The sequence below is a fragment of the Anas platyrhynchos genome, chromosome Z (assembly GCF_047663525.1).
Source record: "Anas platyrhynchos isolate ZD024472 breed Pekin duck chromosome Z, IASCAAS_PekinDuck_T2T, whole genome shotgun sequence".
In the NCBI taxonomy this organism is placed as follows: Eukaryota; Metazoa; Chordata; class Aves; order Anseriformes; family Anatidae; genus Anas; species Anas platyrhynchos.
In genome coordinates this window covers 26269696-26295890 of record NC_092621.1, presented here as the reverse complement: position 1 = coordinate 26295890, position 26195 = coordinate 26269696, and the positions used below count along the sequence as shown (strand labels likewise).

The 26195-nt window shown below is 36.6% G+C and overlaps 2 protein-coding genes across 9 annotated transcripts in view; one reads left to right on the top strand and one right to left on the bottom strand.

Moving 5' to 3' along the window:
• The window catches only part of ANKDD1B (ankyrin repeat and death domain containing 1B), a 28101-nt gene extending 26810 nt beyond the window's left edge, over positions 1-1291 (top strand). Inside the window, exon 15 of the mRNA XM_038171338.2 lies at positions 1152-1291. Within this exon, the coding sequence (XP_038027266.1) occupies positions 1152-1195 (44 nt within the window). The 3' untranslated portion in view covers positions 1196-1291. The remainder of the gene's footprint in view (positions 1-1151) is intronic.
• On the bottom strand, positions 575-25642 carry POC5 (POC5 centriolar protein). 8 transcript variants are annotated; one of them, XM_038171327.2, is made up of 12 exons: positions 25516-25579; positions 22434-22533; positions 18367-18514; positions 11770-11963; positions 11189-11365; positions 9766-9870; positions 8688-8867; positions 7178-7340; positions 3949-4025; positions 3024-3137; positions 2001-2177; positions 575-996 (listed from the first exon to the last, which is right to left on the bottom strand). In XM_038171327.2, the coding sequence occupies exons 2-12, from the start codon at positions 22515-22517 to the stop codon at positions 847-849; spliced, it is 1569 nt and encodes a 522-aa protein (XP_038027255.2). In that variant the 5' UTR covers positions 22518-22533; positions 25516-25579; the 3' UTR covers positions 575-846. The 8 variants fall into 8 exon arrangements, with proteins under 8 accessions (XP_038027255.2, XP_038027254.2, XP_071887619.1 ...); XM_038171326.2 differs by having other exon boundaries at positions 3949-4067; positions 25516-25576; XM_072031518.1 differs by lacking the exon at positions 25516-25579 and adding an exon at positions 25063-25508 and having other exon boundaries at positions 3949-4067.
• Positions 25643-26195: the final 553 nt, after the last annotated feature.

Below are 26195 nucleotides of genomic sequence, written 5' to 3'. Positions count from 1 at the left end.
AATACTTCATATTCCTATCTGTAACAAAACAGTTTTAGCATATCTTGGAAGTATTGAAACATTGCCTTGTCTACCATAGCTAGTGTTATTTTGTACTGAACTTTATCTATCAGCTTTTTAATACAAACAGTAATCTGTATCTTAGTCTTATGCCTAAGCACCCTCTCACATGCAACCTGCTTTGACCATGCTCCAGAGCATTACAAGAGATGCAGGCTGGTAAATCCACAGCCTTTGGAATTAGGGATCCAAGTTAAATTACAAATTCTTAGGTCCTGACAAGTATCTATCAACTCTTGCAACATTCTGTAACATGCCTGAGTAATGAAAATGCTTAACATTTTGATGGACTCTAGTTACCTCACATGGCCCAAACCACATCCTGGTTGTGAAGGCCATTTCCCTGTTATTCTTCATTTAAGTATGCTATCGTAGCATACTCAAATGTAACTCAAATACGTATGTCAAGTACATTTAGTAAAAGCATATGTAAGAATAATAAATCTAATTTACACTCGAAAGTAAGTGTTAGTAACACTGGAAGTTAAAAAAACACTTCAGACAAAAAAAAAAATCACATTTTAGCCTTTATTTAAAAGTGTGCAAAAGATTATTTATTATTTAAATAAAGTGTTTATCTTAATAAAATAAGTTTTCAAATAGTTGGGAGGTAGAACAACATTTCAAGTCATTTTCCCCCTCTGAATGCTTACTATAAACACTTTTTTTTTTAAGGGTAAAAACATGATACATACTTTAGGCCTTGCTACATCAAATTTGAAAAGACTGGGAAGAGGTTTTAATTGTATCTTGATAAAACCTCCCACCAGTGTAAAGGATATTCACTCAGTCAACAACTTTTATTGACTGAACACTAGTATGAGGTTGGCTCTGAAGCATTCGTCCAACTTGTCCTGCAGGTCTCACAGTAGTAGCACCAGAAGAATGGAGCACAGTTCGAGGATATTTAGCAGCAGTGGCTTGGGATATGGTTTGCTGAAAAGTAATCAGATACAACAAATGGCATTGAAAAAAAATAAAAAAATCCACTAAAATAGCTTTAAGTGAGCTGTAGATTAAATTCAAGCTGAAATACACTTAAAAAAAAAGCTGACTTAAGAAAAAAGGCTCATTCTCTTTATCTGTAACAGATAATTCTCAGAACCCAAAGAAAAATGCTAAACTTCTGAACTAACGCCCAGACAGAATTGAATCATGCCAAAGACATCAAAGGCAACAAGAAGGGCTTCTACAAGTACCTCAGTACAGAAGGAAGACTAGGGAACATGTGGGCCCTCTCCTTAAGGAAAGAGGAGACCTGGTTACCTGGGACAGTGAAAATGAAGAGGTACAGAATGTGTTTTTTGCCTGAGTCTTTACCAGCAAGATTGGCCTTCAGGAATTCCAGGTTCCAGAGGCCAGGCTGAATCGCTGGAGCAAGGAAGATGTACCTTTGGTGGAAGAGGATCAGGTCTGGCAATACTTGAGCAAACTGGACCCATCCAACCTAGTCCTGAACAACCTCCAGGGATGGGGCATCCACAACTTCCGTGGGCAACTTTGTCCAGTGCCTTATTGCCCTCTAAATGAAGAATTTCATCCTAACCTCTAAGCTCAATCTCCCCTCTTTAGTTTAAATCCATTCCCTCTTGTCCTGTCATTATCTGCCTGAGTAAAAATTCACTCTCCATCTTTTTTATAAGCCCTCAGCTGCAATGAAAACTCACAGAAGATCTGGCCAAGAAAGGGACAGCCAGAACTACTCTGCCTATGAAATAATTAATAAAGAAACAAGACAGATAAAGTGGCAATGTTTATATCCTCTCCTCCCTTCACTCTGTAGTCATTCTACCCAGCCCAAAGACAGTACTGCACATTATTTTAAGCAGACCTCAAATCTGAGCCTTGTCTAAATGTCTCTTCATCTTGGTCATTTCTATTTAAAATTTTACCAGGTATGTTGCATTCAGAATATTGTTACAAGCATAATTCTGACTTACCTGAGTGACTGGATGGTGTTTTTCAACAATGACTGAACTCATGGGTGGAGCAACTCCCATCACTGCTAAACTACCACAAATTCTGTGTTTTTGTCCCATATCAGATCGGCCTGTGATTCGAGCAGTGATTGTTCTTCCTGCTTTCTGCTGAGCAGATGTTATTACTTTTGCCATGGGCTATAAAAAAAATAATATATATATATATATATATATATTAATTGCTAACATTTGTAAACCTAGTATTTACAGTGCTTTAGAATGTCCACCTAGTTTTACTAGCCACTTGCCTAACAGAACATGGGACACTGCATGTAATATAGTTGCATTACATGGGACTGAATTTGCACCATCTGGTTGCTACCTGGTTAATTCTGTATTTTTCCACAGAGAAAGTGTTTAGTGTGCATGACTACTATGCTATGGGGAGTAAGGCTAATCTGACAAAAATGAAGCCGCATGGATAGTTCAGCTTTGCTCACTGGCTGCATGCTCTACTGACAGCTGCAGGCACTTCTGTCACCCTGGCCCATCCTTGTAGCAGTGACAGCAGATGCAATGCAGATGCAATAAGATGTTGCGTCTTGCTCTATCGACTAGTGGCAAGTTATCCAATGGGAATAGAAAAGGAGATAAATGCAGAGGATCCTTGAGACAAGTTAAAAGGATTAGCAAAAGCCAAGTTTTTTTTTTTTTTTTTTTTTTTTTAAGAACAACACAGTATCGTATGAAACAATAGTTGTTCCTGTTACACTACATGTAAGTGCATATGCACTTTTTTGTTCTTCGTTGTTCTTTTTCTTTGCTCTAAAATCAGTTAAAAACCCTCTTAAGAAAATTGGGTTTTCTGTAACATAAATGAGCATTTACAAGCTAGTGTCTTCATACATCTAAGTGAACTCCATGGCACCTTCTTTGACTACACACTTGTGTTGCACTGAAAAAAAGTGGAAATAAAATAATATCTAAACTAAAATTTATCGTGATTGTCTTAAAATACAAAACAAATTAATTTTAGCAGGTTACCAGTTTTTGAGTTGATGTCACCCCAGATCCTGCAGCTGTGCTACTGATGATTACTGGAGAATCAGAATCTAGCCTGGTCTGAGAAGTGCTTGCATGACCCAGATGGGTAGAAAACTGAATGAAATCAGAGTTTAAAGAATAAGTATAACATTGCCCAAAATACAATTTTACTCCTCAGATAGACAATCTTTTAACTACTCCAATTACCCTTCTAAATTAAACTTTTTTTTCAAATGTTTTATTACTGTTTTTAATTTTTTTGTTTCAAATGTTTGTCCAAGTATTGCAGGAAATGGAGTGAATAATATTTGATATTGTTAAAATGGAAAATTGGGAAGATAGGCAAGCATGTCTTCTCCAATCTAACCTGTGCCCTAGTGTGGAATTATTTTACGGTCACTATGTCTTCAGCATGACTTTGTGTATGTCCAGAATTTTCAGGCTACTGGATAATTTGACATGGCAGGACGGTAAGTTGAGTTTCCTCAGAGTCCATATACATTGCATTTTTAAAAAAGAAGCTTTGAGAGAAGCCTGCCTTTTTTTTTTTTTTTTTCCCCAAACAGCAGCAAGCTTAGTTTCTTTGGCAAACAGGTGTTTAACAACTTTTTTTTTTTTTCCCAGAAAGAACCTTAGAGAGCAAATTCTGCTTGTTATAGTGACCTTTTCTTCAGCAGCTTAATGCATTTTCTCTAAAATTAAAACAGCTAAATGTGAGTATATCAAGTCATAGCAACCATGACTTAATCACTTCAATTATATGATGAAGTCTGGACATACACAGGTTTCTTTTTATCCTTAGACTGAGTTCAAATTCCTCCAACTAATGGGCTATTATATTTATCTTTAAAAAGCCCCAGGCCCCAACACAGGAAGTGTGTTTTCACCACTGGTGAATATAGTTCTATTCCAGGTACACACTTACCAAGTCATCCATCTGAAGAGCAGATGCTGGTGGAGGTGGTGGTGAGGGGGGATTATATTGTGAAGGAGGTAGTATTCCTGCAACAATGGCACCATTATCATCTCTCCTACTTCCTATATCTATTATTTGAAAAACAAAGTAGTGGGATCAACACATAATTTAGCAAACCCTAAGGGGAAATGATGTAACTCACAGCAAAAAGTCTACTATTCTTCTGGGATTTCTGTATAACTTATTAAAGGATCACTCTGTTCTCTATAGATACATCTATCTACACACACAAACATAAATCTTTCTGTATTTGACCCTTCTTTTCAGAAGCTTTTCAGAAGTATTTTCAAGGGGCTTGTTTCTGTGTTATGCCTCAACTCTTGTGCACTTGTCACATTGCAGTGCAAAGAACTGAGGTTCTGAATTCTGATTTCCAGTACTAAATCCATTGTGAAAGAGCTGCCCTTACACGAAGGGCCAAAAGCTAGTTCAAACAGACAGCAATCAGTGAAGGAGGGAAAGGCCATACTGAGCTTCTGACAGGGCATACGATTCTTAAGAAGATTCATTGCCAGGAACATAAACTGTTATTTTAACTTTCCCAAGAATGTACTGCAATTTTGTAGATTATGCCCAGCAACATCGGCATGGACAATGGCTGCAATACTGGATATGTCACGGCTGTAGGATTGAGAGATTCTATGGGTGCCCTACAGTCCTCATCCCCCCTCAACCTGGGTCAGCCTGATTAAGTGCAAACTCTGTTTAGGATGTAGATTGAGAGTGGGCTAAGCAGCAGCCTTCTGTCTCTCAGTGCAGGTATCTTGAGGACATCAGATCTGCAGACCTAAGCACAGAATCTTTTCAAGCAGTTTCAGCCTTTTCCTTTAGAATACGAGCTTCCTTAAGGGACACAAAGAGAAATATTTTATTTTACTCTATTTCTAAAGCAGATGATGGTATTAGGAATTCTGCTCATTCCAGGGACCTGAGTGACACCATGGGACAGCTCCTTTTTTGTTGTTCTTTTAAACTAAGCAAGACAAATACAGTAAGTAAAGCAGTTAAATCAGTACAATACTCAAGGATTTCACGAGTGAGAACATGTGATAATACACATTTTGTACAAATAATGCATATATACACGCACTTTAAACTTAAACGCAGACAGAACTAATGCCCACTTACAAACCAATCAGATATGTAGTAACAGAATGTGAATTCTTGTGGCTCCAAGTTAAAAATCTTCTAAATAATAATAATAAAAAAATCACCCATGATTAAATCAGCCACAGATTTTGGATCATCAACACTGACTCCAAATGCTATGGTCCCATTAAAGTTGCAATACTTCCATACTATTAATAACCTACTGATAAATCTGTTAAGGAGTCAAATTCTGCTTTTACTTGCAGTGACAATAGGTGGCACTGCAGTGTTTGTATAAATGCATCATTGACTGGCACATAGCATTTTTAAGGTCCACAGATTACAAACTAGAACAAAACAGAATAATCATCTCTCTCATGTTTTAAACCCTCTGATGTCCTCATCAGTCTTGTTATACCTGAGCAGAAATGCAAGTAAGCAGTTATTCAACTATGTTAAATCATTCTGTAACTGTCTTCATTAAAAGCACTGTCTAGCTGCCACAAAAAAAGAGACTAGCACGGCTGGGGCATGGGAGAGCATGGTATAGGAAGCAATGGAAGAAGGCAGGCATGGGACCAAGGACACCTGAGACTATGAGGCGTTATGAAGCCTGATGACTAAATACTACAGTGACCACAGAAGATTACGCAGCATCATGCTGGAAACCTGAAAAACTGGGTGCAGGTGCTCCAGTGGTGTCCAATACAGCAAAATCACTAGGTTCCACTTCTGCATCATACCAAATCAAGCAAAACGTTTGATACATGAAACCCAGAGATTGGTCACAGCATCTAGAGTTCATTTTTCTTTATTTCCTTCCCACTTACCCTTTTCTTCTCAAGTTTACAGAAAAAAGGCTTTCCTATTTCACACCACTCATCATCACCTGTGAGACCCACAGGTAGTGAGACACATTTTTGTATGAATAAGGTAAGATAAAACTTGAGAGAATGGTTGTTTCTACACAGAGAAAAGTAGAGTACTTGGGTAATGCCCAGAAACTTTATTCACGATTCCTTGAAGATACTGAATTCATTCATTCTATTCCTCAGATACTGATTCTATGTTTGTACTGGCACACAGCTACCATACTTAGCCAATGTTATACTTGATTTCCCTAAGCAATTGAAGAAAGACTGTTTATGTTTAACAGGATCTGACAGCTACTGAAATAAGTGCCTTATATCTTCTTTATTTTTTTTTCTTCTTCTTCTTCACACCTACATTTACGCCCTAAGATTTGTGAGGAGGAGGAATTTCTCTGAAGTACTTCAGAAACTTCTGGTATAAGATTGTTAAGAGCTTAGGAACTGAAGTTACCTGTTTAAGGCTATTAACTGCAGCCAGTATAGCTGGTTGCTAAGACACACATACAGGTGCAGAACATCTGCTGGCAGAGATATTAATCTTTGATGTAGGCTGCTGCGCCACTAAGATCATGCTTCTAATGCTGTGCGCTGTCTCATTTTGAAGGTGTGAATTTATTACATCAGTAGGGGTGTCCAGCTCTTTTCTGCATAGCTACAGAAGTGTTATTAATGTGCAGCTGTGACTACACTGGTCTTTCCTGTTCCAGCACAGCACTCCTAGTAAATACAGAACCCAGGAGACTTACTTGCCCCTTTTTGCATAAACAGGCAAGATTAAGAACAAAGACAGAAAAGTCTGGGAAAAGCAGATTTGTTGCACACTAAGATTCCAGAGAACATAACAGGGTTTTGCAGTATTTTCCTTTGCCATAACCTGGGTGCTGACAGAATTCTTGGTAATCTTCCAGAGTATTCTAAGAAGCTTGCCAACTCTAGCTTCTTGTTCTGCTTTTCAGTTGCAGGTTACCACACCCAGCGCAAGGCCTGATGAAGGAAACCTGCTCTACTCTTCTAGCAGTGAGAAGTTCAGCAAAGTGTTTCTTAACATATTCAATGGGACTTTCTAAAGCAGTAACAGTTTGATAAAGTCTGTATTGCCATTAAGTCCTCACACTTAGGAAAAAAAAGGAGAATCCTTTAAAGGAAATAACAAAAGACAACAAACAATAACAACAAAACCCACAAACTACCAAACCAGGGCTACTTTTTATACTGACCAGGATCTCCCCTGCTGTCCTTGCCCTGAAACATTGTCATTGCTTCCAGATTCAAAGCACATACACCACGCATGAAGGCTTTCTTCATGGTATCTTCATACTGTTCTCTTTCACTGTGCAGTCTCAGAATCTCAGCTTTTGTTTGCTCCAAAGTAGCAGTTAGCTACAAAAAAAGAATATGGAAACAGCTGTCTTGTACTTCTGAATGCAAAGTATGAACGTAATTCCTCAATCAGCTTTAAAAGTCACTTACTATGTTTACAAAGAGAAGCATTTTTACTCAAGAATATCTTGTTTGCCAGGGATAAACAGCTAGTTATCTGTCAGTTGCTTGTACTACGGCATGTTATTTCTACTTGAGCAAACCAACAAAAAGAACACTTTTGAAAGGATTGCTAGACCCTACCCAACTATGCAGAAATTTATCTTGCCAGATTTTGTCTTCCAGAAATTATGCATGTTGGCAAAGCTAGATATCCTCAGAAATCTAGTTTCCCAAAACACTCCAAAGAGTGAGGGTTAGAATACTATTTAAGCATAAAGGGAATTGTCATCAGCAATCCCACTTTTCTGGCCTTTGTAAATAACTAAAAATACTGAGAAAAGACAAACCAAGTTAAATCTTGTAACTCACTACTTATTGATTTTGCTTTTTCCCTTTGTTGCATTTTCCAAAATTCATCATCCTCAGGTAGGGTTCGTATTATTTCAAAACACAACTCCTACTGTTTGAAATGACTCATTCTGTTTGGAATGACTCAGTCACTTATCAGAAACTGAATTTTCTGAACTGTAACTCTAATTTTCCAAGTATGGTACATACAGCTGTATGTACCAGAGTCAAAGGACATTATTTCATTGCAACTGTGGCTGGTAAGTCACATTTGGTAAGAGTTCTTAAAAATTCTAGGTTTAATTTATTTCTGAAATAGAAAATGCATCTTAGAAAATACTTTAAAAATGCATCTTTTTACTTAACAAGCACTAGTGTGTATGTTGACAACCTACCTTTACCTTAACCTTTGAAAATTCTTCAACAAGTGTAATTGGCAAGCTGATGAGAAAACCAGCCTTTAACAGAACGTCTGTTATAAAAAAAAATACTATATTCTGCATGGTCATTAAAAATAATAATAGTCTTGTATTTCTCTTACGACTTTGTTCTTTAGTGAGGCCTCAAACTGCATAGCAAATACTAACGGTGTATTCTTAGGAAAAAAGAATAATCCCTATTGGTGGGCAAATAGTTTTTTAAGAATCTGTTTCAGTAAGGGTCCCATTTACTTCACCTGTGCGCACAGATCAGCAACATTTTACATCAAAGGCTGGGGAAAAAACATCATATAAGGCAACCATCCATAGGAGAGATCCTATATCTCCTTATGTCTTTTCCTGTATATGAGAGCTCTTCTCTGCTGGAAAGTCACCAGTTTTTTCAAGCTTGCTGAGAAAGTGCGAGTGAGGCACTGAGGGAAGGAGTAGAGGAATGAAAAAAGAAACCTCATTTTACCTCTGCAATTTTGGCTTCATAATCATTGGTGAGCTGAACACAGACATCTTCTGCCCGTAGCTGACAGGCTTTTGCTACTTTTTCTTTCCATCTTTCTTCACTAAGAGAGCGCCACGCTGTCCATACTTTCTTCTTCAAAGCTGCCTGGAATTGTCTGTCTGCTATTCTGTTCGCATATTCCTCAGGAAACAAATAGAGCAAACTTGTACTTGCTTAAAGTACAGTTAAAAACTTAAGTACTTAAGAGATTGGGGATGGTTGTTTTGCCACATATTACATAGACCACAGTAAGAATAACCATATGTCATGTTTGTGTACTGCTTCATTGTGGCACACTGCATCAACATCTCAATGTTTCCGCCTGCACATAAGTTGAGAAGCATTACTGTCCTCAGCATTGGAAAACACAATGAACTAGGTTACACAAAGCAGTGTAAATAAACCTGAGTCTAGCCCAGAATACGTACCACTAAACAAAGGGCTTGACTATCAACTTGTCCTTTTTAACAGTCTAGATTGGGAGAGGTTTGCAGTCTTGACATGGGATCCTTATTTTCTGTCATACTTAGTTTAGCAGGGTGTTTACAATGTCTGATACAATGCCCCATATTTTGCATGTGACTAGCTCTTAACTAGTTCAAGTTTTGGCAACTGAAGTTTTAACTGTGAAATTGGGTCCCCAAAATGTAAGATGTGGTATTTAATAATTTCATTTTCTATTTAATAATTTCAGTTTCATTGCTCAGAGGTTATTTGTTTAAAATTTAGAAAGATTCCCTCCTCACTTACTCCAAAATGCAGATGCTGCAAGTTACAGTGATTTGTTGCAAGCTGATAACAGTAATTGGAACCAATATTGAAAACAAGCGTATTTTGATCTTTTCCTGATCCCAGAGAGTATTCTGACAGCAGCATTTTTTTTAAAAAGGATTGATGCTTTCAAACTGTATTTTTGACATTGCCTAAGACATCAAAACAGGATCACTGCCATTTCTTCCAGCTGTACACGAACTGCACCAACTCTGACTTTTGAGTTCAAAGGTTTCATTTTCATCACATTTTTATTTTGCACACATACCTCTTGTTTAGCTTTAAGTTGCTGAATCCGCCACAATGTAAACTTTCTCATTAACTCTATTCTCTCCTTCTTCATCTCTAATGCTTGGGTCAAGTTAGTAATCACCTGCAAAAATATTATTTCAGTAGTTATGATCTTAGTACGGTCAAATAGAACATACTTTCTACATCAGTTATTTTCACTTAAAGCATTTACTTTTAGCAGCAGCTTTTTACTAAATCTTCCCCTTACTCTAATCAAGTAGGAAACAACAATTAGAGTTCAAATCAGGAATAATATTCAACTCTCACTGAGACTCTGCAGCACTTAATACACTTACTCTTTAATTATACGAGAAGTTTATTTGACTTGTTATTTCATCCTACATCTGCAGGCTTCTGTTCATCTCCTTACAATCATACATTATTGTAGCATAAGGTCAGAAGAATCATTAATTTGCAAGGAGAATTTTGATGCACCAGGAACTATGATATTGTTTGCTTTAGTGTACTGTTAATGGAAGTATAAAGAAATAACTTACCTGCAGAAAATTTATTTAATTTTCTGAATAGAATAAGGAAGCTAAATAGTTGCTCAGAAATAGAAAAATCAAATTAACAATGGTTAAACTTAACAGAAGTTAAAACAGTTAAACTACTAAAACTTACAGCTTCAAAGATCTCAAGGAAGATCCCACATAGGACTAAAGCTACCAAAAAATCTGAGGTACGTTGACCTATGGGGCAGAGAATTCAGCTGGGGACTACTACTACCAACTCATATAAATAACAGAAGCAGCTGAAGTTCCCTGATTAAAAATTAGGCATGATGTAAGTGGGATATTGAATCACTCAGCATTTCTGTACATTTTTGCTAATCTCTTAAGCTAGATTCTGCCATCAGTCACTTCTGATCAATTCCTGTGGGTAACAGTGACAAATTCTTGGGACTCCTGGGAGTAACTTCCATTTAAAGGTATTTTAACTACTGCATAAAAGTTTTGAAGAGCAATATTTATGCTATCATTGAACACACACTGATAAATAAACAATACTCAAAAATTACTCTGAAACGAATGCGGTTATCTAATAGTACAAAATTCCTAAGTTTCAATGCAGAATTTCATACAATTTCAGTCAAGACTATAATAGACATGTGATCGACCATAATAGACTTGTGATCTTCACATAATAAGTTAACAACAATAGACACTAGGTTTAAAATGCAAACCATGTAAAATATTTACATACATGTTAAATTTCCATTGTTAGTAGATTATTAGCAACAATGATTCATTTTTTCACTACACAATCTAAATATATTATTTACTTCTCTATGTTAACAGTTGCAAGAATTGTTGTTCAAATAGATAGTGCCATTAAGTTAGTGTACTTTTTTTTTTTTTAAAAAGAGGACAATTTGATCTATGAAACTGAAATACTACCTCATCTTTTCTGCCTATAGAGATTTCATAGGTACGTAGCAATTCTTTCAAGTTTTCCATCTGATTGGTTAATTGTCTCACATGTGCAGCATGTTTCTCTTTTTCTTGTCTCATTTGAAGCTTGTGATGTTCAATAAAATTCAGCCTCCATTTTCTCAATTCAGTCAGAACATTTGTCTGAAAAGTTAAAGGCATGACAATAGTGAAGTTAGTAAACTTCTCTCCTCCCCAATCTTTTAATCTTAACACACTCTGCAGTTAAGGAGGCGTGAATCTATACAGTGATGCCTCTATCTTGCAGGCTGTTTATGCCTATAAATGAACTATTAATGAACTATTGAATGACAACAACTGAACATCCCTAACGTAGAAAGTTAATCCAAACTTTTTTTTTTTGAAGTGACAGTGTTTGTAATAAAACAGCCTAGTGCTTACATATAATATGCAAAAACAAAAGAACTAAAACCACAAAGAAAACCAGCATTTTGTAATGCTATCACACTACAGCTTTCCCTACGCATTCTATGACAGCACACTGACATCTGTATTTTATTTTTAAGGAAGCTATACAAAATAAATACCTTCAGACTGCCACTCCAGAGATCAAGTATATTTTCTATTTGAGTTATTTTTTCATCAGGTACAGTTAATTCAGTTGTTGTAGTTTCATTGATTTCTCTTGGAATATCTGTGGATCCTTGTGAAGATGTCTCTTCTGAAACAGGACAAAGCCGATCCATATTGGCCTCAGAAGGCTCCTTTACTGACATAAGGTCTAAAAATGAAACAGAGAATAAGGATCAGTACTCTGGGAAGGCTGACTGATCTGCATTCTGGATGTAAGTCAGAAGCCAGGCATAAACAAACAAACAAAAGAACCCCAAACATTTAAGACATCAGAAACCTCTTTTCCTCATGTACACCAAATAGAACCTAATTCAAATCCATGCCTTCAACACACAGGCATATTTAAGCCAACAGTCACATTGTAACAGTAATCCAATTATAACTACTGCTCCCTTACACAGAATCTTTGAATGTCATTTCATGTTAAAGAGGATGATGACAGGAAGTACCAAGATGGAAAAAAAAAAAAAGCACTGCAAGAAACAAAAACTCTCAACATGGATTCCTTTTTGGTTAACATCCAAGGTCAGAAATCTAAAAGTTTTTGCCATTTTCCATAATGAGACTGTAAACTCCTGAAGACAGTGCCATTCTGTTGTACATTTGTAACAGCAAACCATAGGTGTATTTTAATGGTGGCACGTACCTGCAACCACAACCTTCTCCCCAGTTCAGAGTCAGTACATAATTCAACTCTTTGTACTATTCCTCTTACAGCCTTTGATGTGCTCAACCATTTGTATTTCAAACTATTTAAGAAGGGAAATATCTAATATGAATTTTATATAATACTTTATTCAGTTAGGCTTCACTTTCTGTTAGTGTGACTAGGTACCACTACAACAGAAATTAACACACTCCCATAAGCTAATGGGCAGGGGTTGAGTTGCAACAGATTTAAAAGTGGGCTAAGACTAAATAAATTCATACTTATGTAAACACAGAAAATGAAAGTATTTAGTTAATCCATACAGAAAAAAAAAATGTTTGTAGAGTTAACAGTTGTATAAAAAACTTGAAAGGATTGTGATTAGCAGATTCCTGGTGTAAATAAAAATAAAGCAGTATTTCAAAAGAATGATTTTCTTCTTTCAAAGAGAGAGGAACCCCTCAAAATTTTGGTGTTCATTTTTGAAAATGAGTATTGCCATTACAGCTGTTTTTATGGTGTATGACATTATTTGTTGGTACAAGCCATCAAAGATAAGTTTAACAGTTCATCACAAAGCAGTATTTTCAGTAGACACTGGAAATGTGTTTCCAATTTAACTCCAGTCAAGGCTGATCCCAAGATCACTGTTGGTGTTAGTTCCCTCAAAGGAAATGAGGATAGAAGACCTGTCTGGCTCATTTTCACTCCCATTAAGTAGTCTGGAGTTGCAACTGTAACACTCAAGCTCCTAAGCATAAAGGAAATGAACTGTGATACAAAAGCCATTGCAACTGCTTTTCACAGATTCTTCCAAGGTAAGGTACAATCAGCTTGAGCTAAAGAAGCTCCATCTCACACACTATTCCTCTAGACTAAATTCTTTAACCCATTACATAAGCTTAAGTCTATAAACACATTCCCAATCATAACAGTATAGGAAGATCTGGGTCTAGCTTTTTGCAATCATTTATGCTGCAAATGGGGAGTATTGCTTAGGTAATGGCAAAGTTTGAGTATTCGTTGCTTGTAACTGTCTCTAAGAAATATGACATTCTAGACAGAAGCATTTCAAGTAACCTTGGATCATCTAGTTTCAGTGATGAAGAATCAGACCGGTGTTTCACAGTATAAAATATTTGGCAGTGTTACTATGATCACAGATTCCTAGTTTTGTCTTTCACCAGTTGTTCTGATTCTTGTGTGTCATTGTGTTCTTTCAGTTGTGATGTTGTTGTAAGAAGTTTTTCCAGATGTCTGTTATCCCCATACCAGTGGTCTTTTTTTCCTGTGCTGCTCTATTATCTGGCCTTTCCCTGGACTCATTAATAAGATCTGACAGACTGTCACGGAAGCAGCATTCAAATGCAAAAAAAAAAAAAATTCAATTTTATTTATTTTAATATAGATACGCTGTACTTAGCTTACTCTTGATTTCATATTGAATGACAACTACTCAGCACCTTTTAGATTAATTTACTAAAAATGCCTTCTGCAATACCAGGTGTTCCAGAACTTGTGACTGGAACTCTGTCCTCTTCTGTCCTCTTGCACTTGCATAACAAATTGAAAAATACAATTATTCAGTGAATCAAGAAGAATTTATTTGGAGTTTAGCCAGATTCAGCATTAGGACTTGTGAAAAAGCAACACAGGATTTTCATCATTGACCCAGGTCAAATGAACTTCGTAGGAACCTGCATTATAAAAACTGCCAACACCTGCAGTTCTATGCTTCAGATGCATACTACAGATCAACTTTTTCTGCTAGTATATGCAAATGTTTGGAATACTAAGTGGCACGCAGAACTGAAATACTACATTTTAGGGGGGAGAGGTGTACTCAAAGAAGAAAGTATATAACATTATAATAGGTACATGTATGTGATCTTAAGATAGCGTTAGAGATTTTCAAACATCATAATCACTTACAGACCTAAGGGATTGTAAGGCTTTTATTCAATCCAACTCCTGAATGCTTAAATGGACAGCTTTTTCCTAATGTAGGCTTTGAATCAAGTTCTCATGGAGTAAAAAAAAGTAAGTTTTCAGTTCCCCAGCTCATTTCACTCTCCCCATAAATTATTAGATCATTTGTATACATCAAAATGATAGAAAAAATCAAAATAAGGCAAAGATTTACCAATTCTTTGTCAGACTGGAAAAAAATATATTTTTGAGAGTTCCACTAAAACTGATACTGAGAATGCTCGGTAGATATTCTTAGCAAGGTAAGCCTCCTACTGTTTTAGTGAAACTCCTATTCAAGGTTAGTCTTTGAAAGATACCATGTACAACAGTCAAGAGATTTAACAGTCAAGATATTTCTGGACATAAAAGAACAAATTAAAAGCAAATTTCTCCTATTCTCAATGTGAATTTCTACCTGTTTCTTCACTATTGGGGGAAGCTTTTTTTTCCTTAAAAATAATTTAAAAGTTCTTTTTTCTCTTGACAAGCAAAATATGCCACAGAAGCCATTTACTTTTTCAGATGAAAAAATTATTCTCACTATCTGTTATTACCTGGCACAGGCTAATGGTAGCAATTTGTTAAAATACAGGTATTTTTTTAAAAATACTCTGAGTATTAATGGATCAATACTGAGGACTGGTAGACTGAAGAGAAGGAATTTTCCCACTGTTTGGGTATGAGTCATCATTACATATCTTTGCTACAAAGAATTTATTGCTCCACTCTTCCTCTTCTTCAAACTTAATTAACTAATCTGATAATGAGAACAGGAAATTAAAATTTAGTTTCAAGGTTTAAAAGCATTTGGACATTGGATTGAATAGTGCAGAATATTTTATTCCAATTATTTTTCTTATTTAACTGGAAGCTTTTAGTGAACACATGCATAATTAAATTTACTGTAACAAATATAGGTTACCAATAACTGGAATTCTACAATCAGAGTAGGAACATTAACTTTAGTTTTACAAACCTGAGGAAAAAGTCAAAAAGAGACCAAAGAACCCTCCACAAACAACTTTTTCAGAAGGTATTACATGACATTGGCAACTGTTGGTCTCAATACCAACATCACATGGAAAAGCTGTTAGAAAATGCAAGTTTGAATAGCTTTGTGTAAGTGAAAACTTTTAGGTCAACATTACAGAACAGACCTTCATCTTGTTTTACAAAGTTAATGAACATTATGCAAATAACATTATTTTGCTTTTTAATACAGCAACAGCATTAGAACATGACAGGGAAAGAATAAATTTCAAGGAGACTGATTTTTAGTAGGAAAAAGTAGTGATGCCAAATGCAAAAACAGAGCTACACACACACGCAAAAAAAATCAACTGTCCTTTGGAACAACATGGTGATGTACCAGTACCAGAACTATAATATTTAACATGAATTTAGCTATGTTTTCACTGGTCATCTTGTGTCATCCATTAGTATCTGAAAAAAAATGGTGTTCTAAGGCCATTAAAATTGTGGCAAACAGCACCCTAATAAGGGATAACCTTGATCCAAAACAGAATCACAAAATCACAGAACCATAGGGGTTGGAAGGGACCTCAAGAGATCAGGTTCAAACCCCCTGCTAAAGCAGGTTCCCTGGAGTAGGTTGCCAAGCTAGGTTCTACATAAGAGTTAGACAGATGATAGTCAGATAACTTGAGAAGTTGAAATAAAAATGTAACTTTCTTTCTACAACTAGATGGTTTCAAGCTCTGTTTCAAGGAAATAAGACCTTTCTCTCCCAGACTGAGAGGAAGAAGAGCCATTTTGAATGGCAAACATGTTTTGTTAAAGTGGTATAGCACTACACGTTGTAATAGTGCACTGTTAATGGAAGCATCATGGGGGCCATTAAAATATTTTTCTTGCCTCAGCCTGAGCAGATCAGGAGTTCCTCCTTTACTGTTTTTAAATCAAATTTTTCAGTTTGAAAATAAAGATATTTATTTTGTATTTTGTGATTGTAGATTGTATCCTTGCAATCTGCTCTTGTTACTCAGCAACATACCGCTACGATGGAAAATAGTTCAGAGGAGATGGGCACAGTGATGTATGTGTTCATGAAGCTCAGGGAAGTAACCCTGTTAGAAGCAGTAACCACAGCCATTGTAAAGAAACCTGAACGCATCTCAGCACTGGGAAGGACTGAGGGTGGCCTTTTTTCTTTTTTTTCCCCCTTCTTTTATTTTGATGAATGGCTGTATTAGCTCAACGGATCAACTGGTTAAGTGGCCTTAGTTAATCAAGAAGTGGGAATATACTCCAACTGTGCTAGCCATATAAGCATGGGAGAAGCATAGAGGGTGCTCAACTGTATACTGAGTATAAACACTGAGCAAACATTAAAATATCTCTGAAGAGCCTGAGCTGGCTTTAACCCACATCTTCCTCCCCAGTGACTTGGGGATAGCCAGTATCATGACAAGGAGTTAAGATATCAGTAACAGGAATCACGTTTGTATTTTGATCTAACCATATATTACAATTTCTATGCTGTACTTGTGTTATGATTTCAATATATTGCTGTACCACTCTGATAAATCAAGACTCTGTGTAACATCTAGTATCTTCAGGTGAGTGGACTGCTATTAAAACCAAAGCTTCCTTCTGTGGAATATCTAAAAGAACTTTATCAGAAACTACTGGACTCTTGACAGTAGCCACAAAATGATCTTTGGCTGTGCAAATCATAAGACTGCTTAAGAGTTAGTTACCTTTCGCTAATTCTACCACAAAACGTAACCGATACTGCCATCCTCACTTTAATCCTTGCTTTAACAGCTTAATACACAACAAAAAGACAACACACAACTTCAGAAGATGTATTTAGTTTTTAGTCATGGCTATTTCTATGTAGAAAGTATAAAATAAACATCTTTCAGTGTCTGGATTGTCCTTTGCTGCACTAGTAAATTCCTGCCATCAGAATTATTTAGCTCTGATCAGCACAGCCAGTTCTCATACATTAGCTGTAGCCACAAACAACATTTACTCCAATGAAGACAATTAGCACCATGTTTACATAGCACTTCAAAACTACTTGGAGTCTATCTGTAAAATCATCTACCATTTTATACCCCACAATCCTCTAAAATGTAGAGGAAAATCTGTTCTCAAGGTTCCAAAAAAGGAGTGAACAGAAAAATGTAGACAAGTATTTTTGTGATAAAGTGACAGACCTTCTGAACAACAGAAATTCAAGTTTTTCCTCATTTTGAAAGTTAATAAATTAAAGCAAAAACACAGAAATGATTATTTAGTGTTTCTTTTGAAGTTAAATTAAGAAAAGTTCCTCAAGCTAAATACTTGTGACAGAAACAAATAACATATAACCAGAAATATCAGTGTTAGTAATGCATCACAAGACATTAAGTTTACTCATCCCTGAATGCCAAGTAATAAAGTAAAATTAGAATAGAGTGGCTGAACTAAAAGAACAAGAATGACATTCACACAGTGACATGAGTAGTGATTCCACAAAGCCCTTTTCAGCTAACATTTCAAAACAATCTTACTTTAAATACTAATTTATCTATCACAGCAGTGCAAGTATGAGCAAAACCAGTTGTGACCTGACAAACTATGAAGCAAGGGCACCCTGTACTGCATTATTACACCACCTATGTTAAATTTTTTTTTAAACCTATATTTTATTTTACACTTACTTTAACCTATATTTTATTTTACATTTATTTTAACCTATGTGCCATAGTTGGGAACATTGAGAACTGTCACTACATCAATACTGTCACCTGAAACCTATGTCAGAGAGAACCCTTCAGTGAGTATAATACTCATAAATTTCTTCTTGTGCAAAATATACAGGAGTTGTGTATTCTTTTAAAACAGAAACCATAAGAAACTTAAATTTAAAAAGCTGTATTGTTGCACTTGCAAGCTTAACCCATAGCTTTGCAGGTATTACCTCGAGTCTTACAGTATATGGCATCATCTGTTACACCTGGAAATCGGCCACCTGCTCTCAGGTCAGAGACAGGTTCTGACCACTTCGGGAAACACTGTTCAAAATTTGGAGTCACTACAGCATAACGAAGCAGCTCTTCATACTCGTCCTGTCACAAAGTGATGACAAACAATTATAAAGCTACAATTACATTCCTAAAAAATGGCTACAGGTAGGAAGAAGTAAAAATGGGTTTAGACAATTCTTTGTATCTTCATATTAGGGTGAACGCTAAGATTTCCCTTAAAGGTGCAAAAGTGAGCTGTTTTCCATTTACAATTGAGCTATACCAGTTATTATAATTTATTTTTCTCTTGCTTCATTTTCTGCAACACATTGTTTACAACTAAGCACAAATAAGTAAATAGTTATATCTTAAGATTTTGTTAGATGCAGATCTAGCAAAAAAATATAATAAGAACTTTAAATATGAACAAAAAGAATATAAATAGTTCCATATCATGTAAGCTATTAATCACCTGATGCTATTTTTGAGCATTGCTATTACTGCAGAAGATTAAAAAAAAGTACATATTTTTAGAGCAATGACAAAGATGCTACTGAGCAGAGTCACATTTCACATTCTGTAACATTATAATTGGCTTTACAATTTCTTTGACAGCAATCATCAAAAGATACCTGATTATGCATTATTTTATTAGTAATGTTAAGTATATTGTATTTTTATTTAGCTTAATTGTAAAATTCGTTCCCATCAGTGTTATTAATTAAACACTGGAAAAAAAATGCCAATTAGAAAGTATTAAACCAGTTCACCAGCTGTATTTTCTCCTTCACTCAATATTATTTTACTAACTCTAATCAGGATCCTAAAGAGTTCCAGTGTCTGAAACAAACTGTAAATTGAAAAACCATTTTTGTCTTCAAGCTGGGGAAAGTTAGACTGGAATCAATCAGTTTAAGGTATAATGTGTTGTTGAATCTACATAATGTTTATAAACTTTTAGCGTAACCCTTACATTTAAGTCAGTTCAACTAACTAGGGACCATTTTAAGAAGCTAGGTTTTATACATTTTAGCAGAATCCTTTCAGATTTCCACATCGCATCTTCTAGTCTATCATGTCAAAATTAGAAGTCTAAATAATTTCACATTGTATATGAAGCTATACAATATCAAAAAGATATGCTATGTATTTGTAGAGGAAGTATCACAGAAGCATTCTGTGTAAAAGAGCAAAAATGTCACAAATCAACAAGGTTATCTTTTTTTTTTTTTAGATTTAACTCATGAAAGGTAAATTAAGAAATTAAGTAAAAAGTGAAAAAATGTAGCATAAACAAATAAAACCAGATCAAAACCAAGACATAAACCAGCTTACTTTACAATGCAGTATTTTTCAATATACATTCTTACCATGAGTAAGAATTGGATAATAATCCTGAAAACCACATGTTAATTGTAAGATAATGCTACATCTTATAGTACGAAAGCTGACACGCATTAGTAGTTAGGCCATGCTTATTATGCACCTTTACTATGTACTTACCTAAACTCCTTGCTACAAGGTACAACCTTTTACATCCCATGCTACATGAAGAGCAAAAGACGAGCAAATTGTTTTTAATGTCATGTAGTTGCTCTTGATGCCCTAACATAAGCCATCCTGTAGTGCATGAGCTCATACTCAAAACCAAGTTGCTCTTAACAGGTCAATGAAATGACAGAGATAGGTTACAACAAAACAAAACAAAACCTTGGTATTAAGCCCTGCTATTAAAATTTACAAAATTACTTAGTTCAACTGAAGTTGCGTTTTACTGCTCCAATGACTTCAGCACATTCAAATGTTTTAAGATCAAGTTTATAAAGAATATCTGAAAATACTCTATCCACACACACTACTGATTCTACCACTTCCAGTACACATCTGTAGTTTTCTAAAAATATACAGTTCAGATTCTTTGAGATGCCAGAAGAAAACAGGTAACTTTGGATAAGTTATTTATCCAGGAACAAAATGGATCTTTATAAAATTCTCTACAGTTAAAATTCAGCAGACTAAAAACTCTAATATATTATTTAACTTAGTTAAATAAATTTAGCTAGTTTTGTTAACCTTAACCTTCTAAAAGAAATTATATATTATGCAGAAGATGTTAGAACATTCTGACCAAAAAGCAACTTAAAACTAATTCTTTCCCAATTCAACAAAGATGGTGACATGTCAAGTGTGAAAGTCAATCATTTAGAATCGCCAAATTTAAACACTAGCTCACAGTCTATCTTACTATAGACATTCTGAGCAAAATGAAGAAATCAAGTTAAGGCAGGAGATTTATTTAGTCTTTCAAGTTCTAAAACTTAATAAAACTCAAATAATCCACTACGTACACAAATATGCTGTATGCACCAGCAGACAATTTTAATAGGCAGCATCCAGTGAAAAATTTGACAATAAATACTTGTGAATTACAATACTACAACACTGATGAAATGAAGTTGAACACAAATATAAAAGAAAATAGTATCCCAATTGTAATCTGTAACTTGAAAGAAAAAAAAAATCAGTCCTGCAAACTGCAATTAGACAAATATAAGACAAAGAAATGGTCAACTATATGATCTCAGTGTTCTTATTTTAGAATAGTGAAATCTTCCCACAGAATTTTACAATTAGAAAAGCTCCACCTTGCACAATTATTTTTATACATGGTTCTGTGTGCCATTTCATTTGTGTTGAGTTACAGGAGCCATTCATAGCCTATGTTATGTATTTATCATTCAGATAAAGACAGATTTGCAAATGTACTTGGGTAAACAAAGATAAAAGTAGTATTTAAAATTCATAGAAACATCTAAAAACAAGTCATCCAACTGAAATTAGGCAGCTGCTGAGATTTACAGCAATAATCACATCTTCAGCAAACCCAAATCCTTTTCAAATCCAGTTCACTGCAGTAAGAGTGCTGCATGTGAGAACTAAATCACTGACAGACTAGAAATGTACTCAGTAGCAAAGCGGCCATTCAGTGATACCACTCTGCTTTATCATTCTCTACAAGTTAAACTTAGAGCCTCTCAGACAACCCCATTACATAAGAAGATTCTGGTCTTTCAGAATTTGTTGCACAATGACTTTATCCTGTTTTCCAATGACAAAAGTCATTGGAAACACTAAGAATTATGATTGATGAATACAGATCAAGAAAACTTACCTATGAGATATGACCACAAACAGAGAAGCATATGAACTACAGATATGAATTACCCACAAAGAGGTAGTTTAAAAGGGACAAAGTCAGGAAGAAAAATAATTTAATGATGCTTCAGCTGTATGACAGAAGGTGACAGAATTAGAGCTACATTTATACAAGACAACCAGCAAAACTTCTTACTGCCAAAATTAACCATTTTTGGACAGAACACTAGCTAAGAAAAAAAAAATCCACAAAGTACTCAAATAGTAATAACCAACTATTAAAAAATTAAGGATGAAAAGTTACTGCTTTCGAGAGGATAGGACGGCTTTTATCCAGTATCTCTGCATCCTTTGAAAAGGATATTGAGCCCAGAAAAACACACCCCTATGCATATTACAGCTCTGGCATATTTTGACATATTTTATGCAGGAAACGAATATACATACATTTCCTTCCATCATGTAAGAAACCTCATGTAGCTACACTTCATCCCTCAGAAATACTGGGTTTATACCCTACTTTGTCAAATGTATGCCTCTTGTTAAAACTTAACATATAAAAACTGATACTAGAAAGAAGATAAGGAAGGTATATTATTTTACTTGTAATGATCATTGATTAATCTCTTAAGGTTAGATGTGAATTCACAGAAATTGAAATTTCTTGGGAAATGCACAAAGGAATCCAAATGAATATATTTTAATCTCACATTTTACTTTTGTCTAATTCGCTGCATTCACTAACATTTACTTTACTGCCCAACTAAAACATAATAGAGATGAAAATTGTTAGATATCCTCATAATTACACATTTCCAAATAAAATGTTGTAACAGTGAACCAGATGAGGTTGCTTCTTTCCTACCTGAAGATCTGAAGAAACAGAACTGCCCCGAACTGAGTCTTTTGGTAAAACTGGACTTGTGCTTTTCTCCTCATCTGATGACATCCTGCACAAAGTTAGTCTATAAAACAGTAGAAGCTCAACTTCACTTTTTAATTCCAAGGCGTTTACTGCATGTTCACCAACGTTTTTCACAGAAACTCAGATTCTGTTGTAGCAACTACCTCAATGTGCATTGCTGGGGTAACCTGGATGTGTCCTTATTGAATGCACCTCTATGAGCACAGACTGGAAGCTATTTAATTGTCTTATCCAAACCATACTCAAAAGCATTAAAAGACTTTCATTGACTGAGTTCATTTTATTGACTTTCTAAATAAAACGATGGAAAACCCAAAAGAAACAAGTCAGTCAATAGAGAATAACAGAAAATTGTTATGAGTTTAATACCTAATGCTTCATGTAATACAAAATAAAATTTTACATTAAATGTATTGGTAACTAGAATATGCTAATGGAGAAAAATTAAAACAGACATATAAAGAATGAGAAAAGACTTAATTTACACATACAGTCCTGTGTCAATTCTTAATTATATTGTTTGGAGCTTATTAGCTTGCTTCAGTACAAAATTCCTACAGAGTTCCACAGCAATGTCTATATTCTACTGTGATTTTCTCCCACACTCCAAGCCGAGATGATGCCCTGACCACTTCAGTTCAATACCTTGAAGCCTTCTCTTAATCATCAACATCCGTCTCCCTCCACCTTTTCAATTCTGCTTCAGTTGCTGCCTTGTAGGCCCAGGAGGACAGACAGATACTGCAAGCACAGGTAGTGCCTTAGGTTCATGTAACACCAACTATACCAACAATATCTAAGCAATATAGTGAAGTATTCTTTGGGGATAAGGGAAGCAGGTAATTTTGTAGAAATGTTAAGGAACTTAAGGACATTCTAAAAAATCTATGTATCTTTTAGTCTACTACAGCCTTGATATTAAACTCCAACGAAGAACTGAAGCTCTTCTGGGAAAACTTGATAGAATATGGGGAATAAACTCCAAAGGACATGGTGGGATGGAAGGAAATGAAAGGAGTTACAGAATCGAATGGGAACTATTAAGCAAAGAGAATTCATTAATGAACAAATGGCATAGTAGTATAGTTGCCTGATAAATGTGAAAAGCAATCACCTGACACATTTCAACAGAGAGTTGTCAGCAGAGTATGCCTGGGAAGAACACCACCATACATAATAAGAGGAGCAGGGTACTTGTTCAGTATAGCTAACAACCATGCAAGTTTAAAATTAGTTTTAGGAGACCTTTAAAACTGTCAATCATAATCTCCGTTGTTTACTAAACAGATGTATTTTCTGATAGAAATGTTATTTTTAAATTGCTAGTTGTACTGTCATTAAATCAATGGGAAATATCCTCCTTAAGCAATGCTATCACATTTCAAAACATCAAAAAAAAAAAAAGGCAATAAACTCAGCACTCTATATGGGAATACAGATAGAAGTTAATTGTCTCAGTTCTTTGAGTTACTCTAGACATCGATTCTTCCTGCAGCATGGATAAGCATCTATGACTACTAGGACACCAACTGAGTTTCACATGAACACCGATGAGCCTAATGAAGTGGAAAAAGGGTCACTCTTAGGTCACTTCTGCAAAGTTTGTTCATTAATTTAAGACTACTGTTCTGACTTATTCTCAGCCTTCTGAGATTGTACCCTTAACAGTCAGTCTAGCATATACACTTCTCTGCATATCATAGAAACTATGCTAAGGTTTGTGGTCCTCCAAAACTGAGCGGGTTCCTTTGACAAAAATAACGTTTACCTTTCCATTCTGTGCTGCTCTCCAAAGTTAAAACTGCAGCTTATCTATTTGATGCCACCTTGTGAGAGTCACTGTCAACTCAAGCTCAGTGTGCTTGACTTCCCTTACTATCCCTTTTCTTTATTCCTGTGGGCTAGTCCTCCCCTGTGCCCATCAGGTCTCCAGCTTGACTGCCTTTACTAACTTGAATATCACTTTAGATTCTCACTACCAGTTTACTGCTTAAATTTTCAGCTTTCCTCACAACATTTGTTTTCCCTATCTGTACCTCCTATATTCCTGCCTACAGTCCAAATTTTTATTTTGGTTATTGCAACATTCCTGTACAAACCCCAGTAAACTCAGAATTCTAGAGATCTGCTTACATAGAGAGGAACAGATCAGATTACTATGAGAGCACAAGTACACTTGTTTTAAGCTGACGTTTGCAGGTGTCATTGCCACTTCATGCCAAGAATAAGTTATCTGCTTTGACCTGATCAAGAAAATACTGGACAAGTTTCAAAACCAGACATCTGTCAAGGGGTATTAGGTGAGACATCGATAAAGTGATTTGCTGAGATTTAAATAACTAGGTGTCTGGCTACTGGTGAGAGGAGCATCTTTGTGCTTACTGTGTTCTCATCTTCCCCAACCACTTGCCAACACACCTATATATAACTTAATTAAAGCATGACTGCTGTTAGCAGTGCTAATTTCCTCCAAACCACACCTGTATAAATAAAATGCTAAGGCAGCTACTTTCAGGATCAGGACACAGCTTTTAAGGTCTCTGGTCTGGCTCGACATGGCTGTTCTTACCATTAAGTATCAATTCCTCGACCCGCGCTTGGAACTTTGTGCTTTTTTTTTTTTTTTTTTTGACAAAGAGCGTTGCTTTCCAAATAATTTAACGCTGCCTTCAGATCAAGGTGCTCCACCCCTGCTGCGGGCTCCGCTCCTCACAGGGCCCCTTTCAGCTCACAAGCACGAAGCAGCACCGCTCAGCCCGCGCTCTCAAGCGGCCCTGCAGCCTCACCCGACGCCTGCAGAGGCGGCAGGGGGCGGACAGCGCGGTGCCAAACAGCGAAACCAAGGCCACGCCGCGGGGCGCCGCGCACAGACCTGGGAGGCACACGGCTGGGCAGCCAGGAGGGCGTACAACTCCGTGCGTGAGCTGATTTTTACATTTTTCCCCCCAAAGCAGAGCCTCCAACGCAGCCAGGCCGACCCCGGCGGCGCAGCGCCCCGGCCGCCCCCTCGCTCCCCTCTCACCTGCGGGCAACTGCCGCAGCCGGCCGTTGGACGCGACGCTTTCAAACTACCGCAGCGGAAGAAGAAGCGCCCCTCCGATTGGCTCAGCCCGCTTATGCAAAGCACTCTCTGATTGGGCAGCTTGGTGGGAAACGGCCAATTAGACGGCGCGCCGGCCCCCGCCCCTCGCTGCCTCTCGGGGGGGCTGCCGGGCGCTGATTGGCCCGCGGCGCTCCCGGGGCTGCTGCGCGGGAAGTGGGCGGCCGTTGGTGGCGGGGGGGCGGCCGCTGGGAGGGAGGGGGCGGTGCTGAGGGGGGCGTGGGAGGGGGGGCGGTTTCGTGGTACCCTTCTGGGGTCCAGGGGTGCTCACGGAGAGACAATTTTTTTTTTTTTTTTTTTTTTTTCCCTGGTTGGAGAATTGCTGCCGAAAGACATTTTTGTGTTAAGCGAATTTAAAATAAATAAAATAAAATTGTCAGAACTCCTTCATTCTTAAGCGTTTCCAGTTACACCAATGCGCCAAGCTAGAGGAGATTCCCTAAATGGCTGCTTTAAGCGGTTGGTGCAGTGATGTTATAAATCACAGAATCCCAGAATCATCTGGGTTGGAAGAGACCTCCAAAATCACCGAGTCCAACCTCTGACCTAACACTAACAGTCCCCACTAAACCATATCCCTAAGCTCTACATCTAAACGTCTT

Bases quoted from the DNA above. Each gene is read 5' to 3' on its own strand.
- POC5 (XM_038171326.2), bottom strand. From the start codon at position 22,517: ATGTCATCAGATGAGGAGAAAAGCACAAGTCCAGTTTTACCAAAAGAC. The intron at 11,964-18,366 runs GTAATACCTGCA...TTTCATTTTTAG, and splicing joins CATATACTGTAAGACTCGAG to ACCTTATGTCAGTAAAGGAG. The intron at 4,068-7,177 runs GTCAGTATAAAA...TTCAAATAATAG, and splicing joins GGACAGCAGGGGAGATCCTG to ATATAGGAAGTAGGAGAGAT.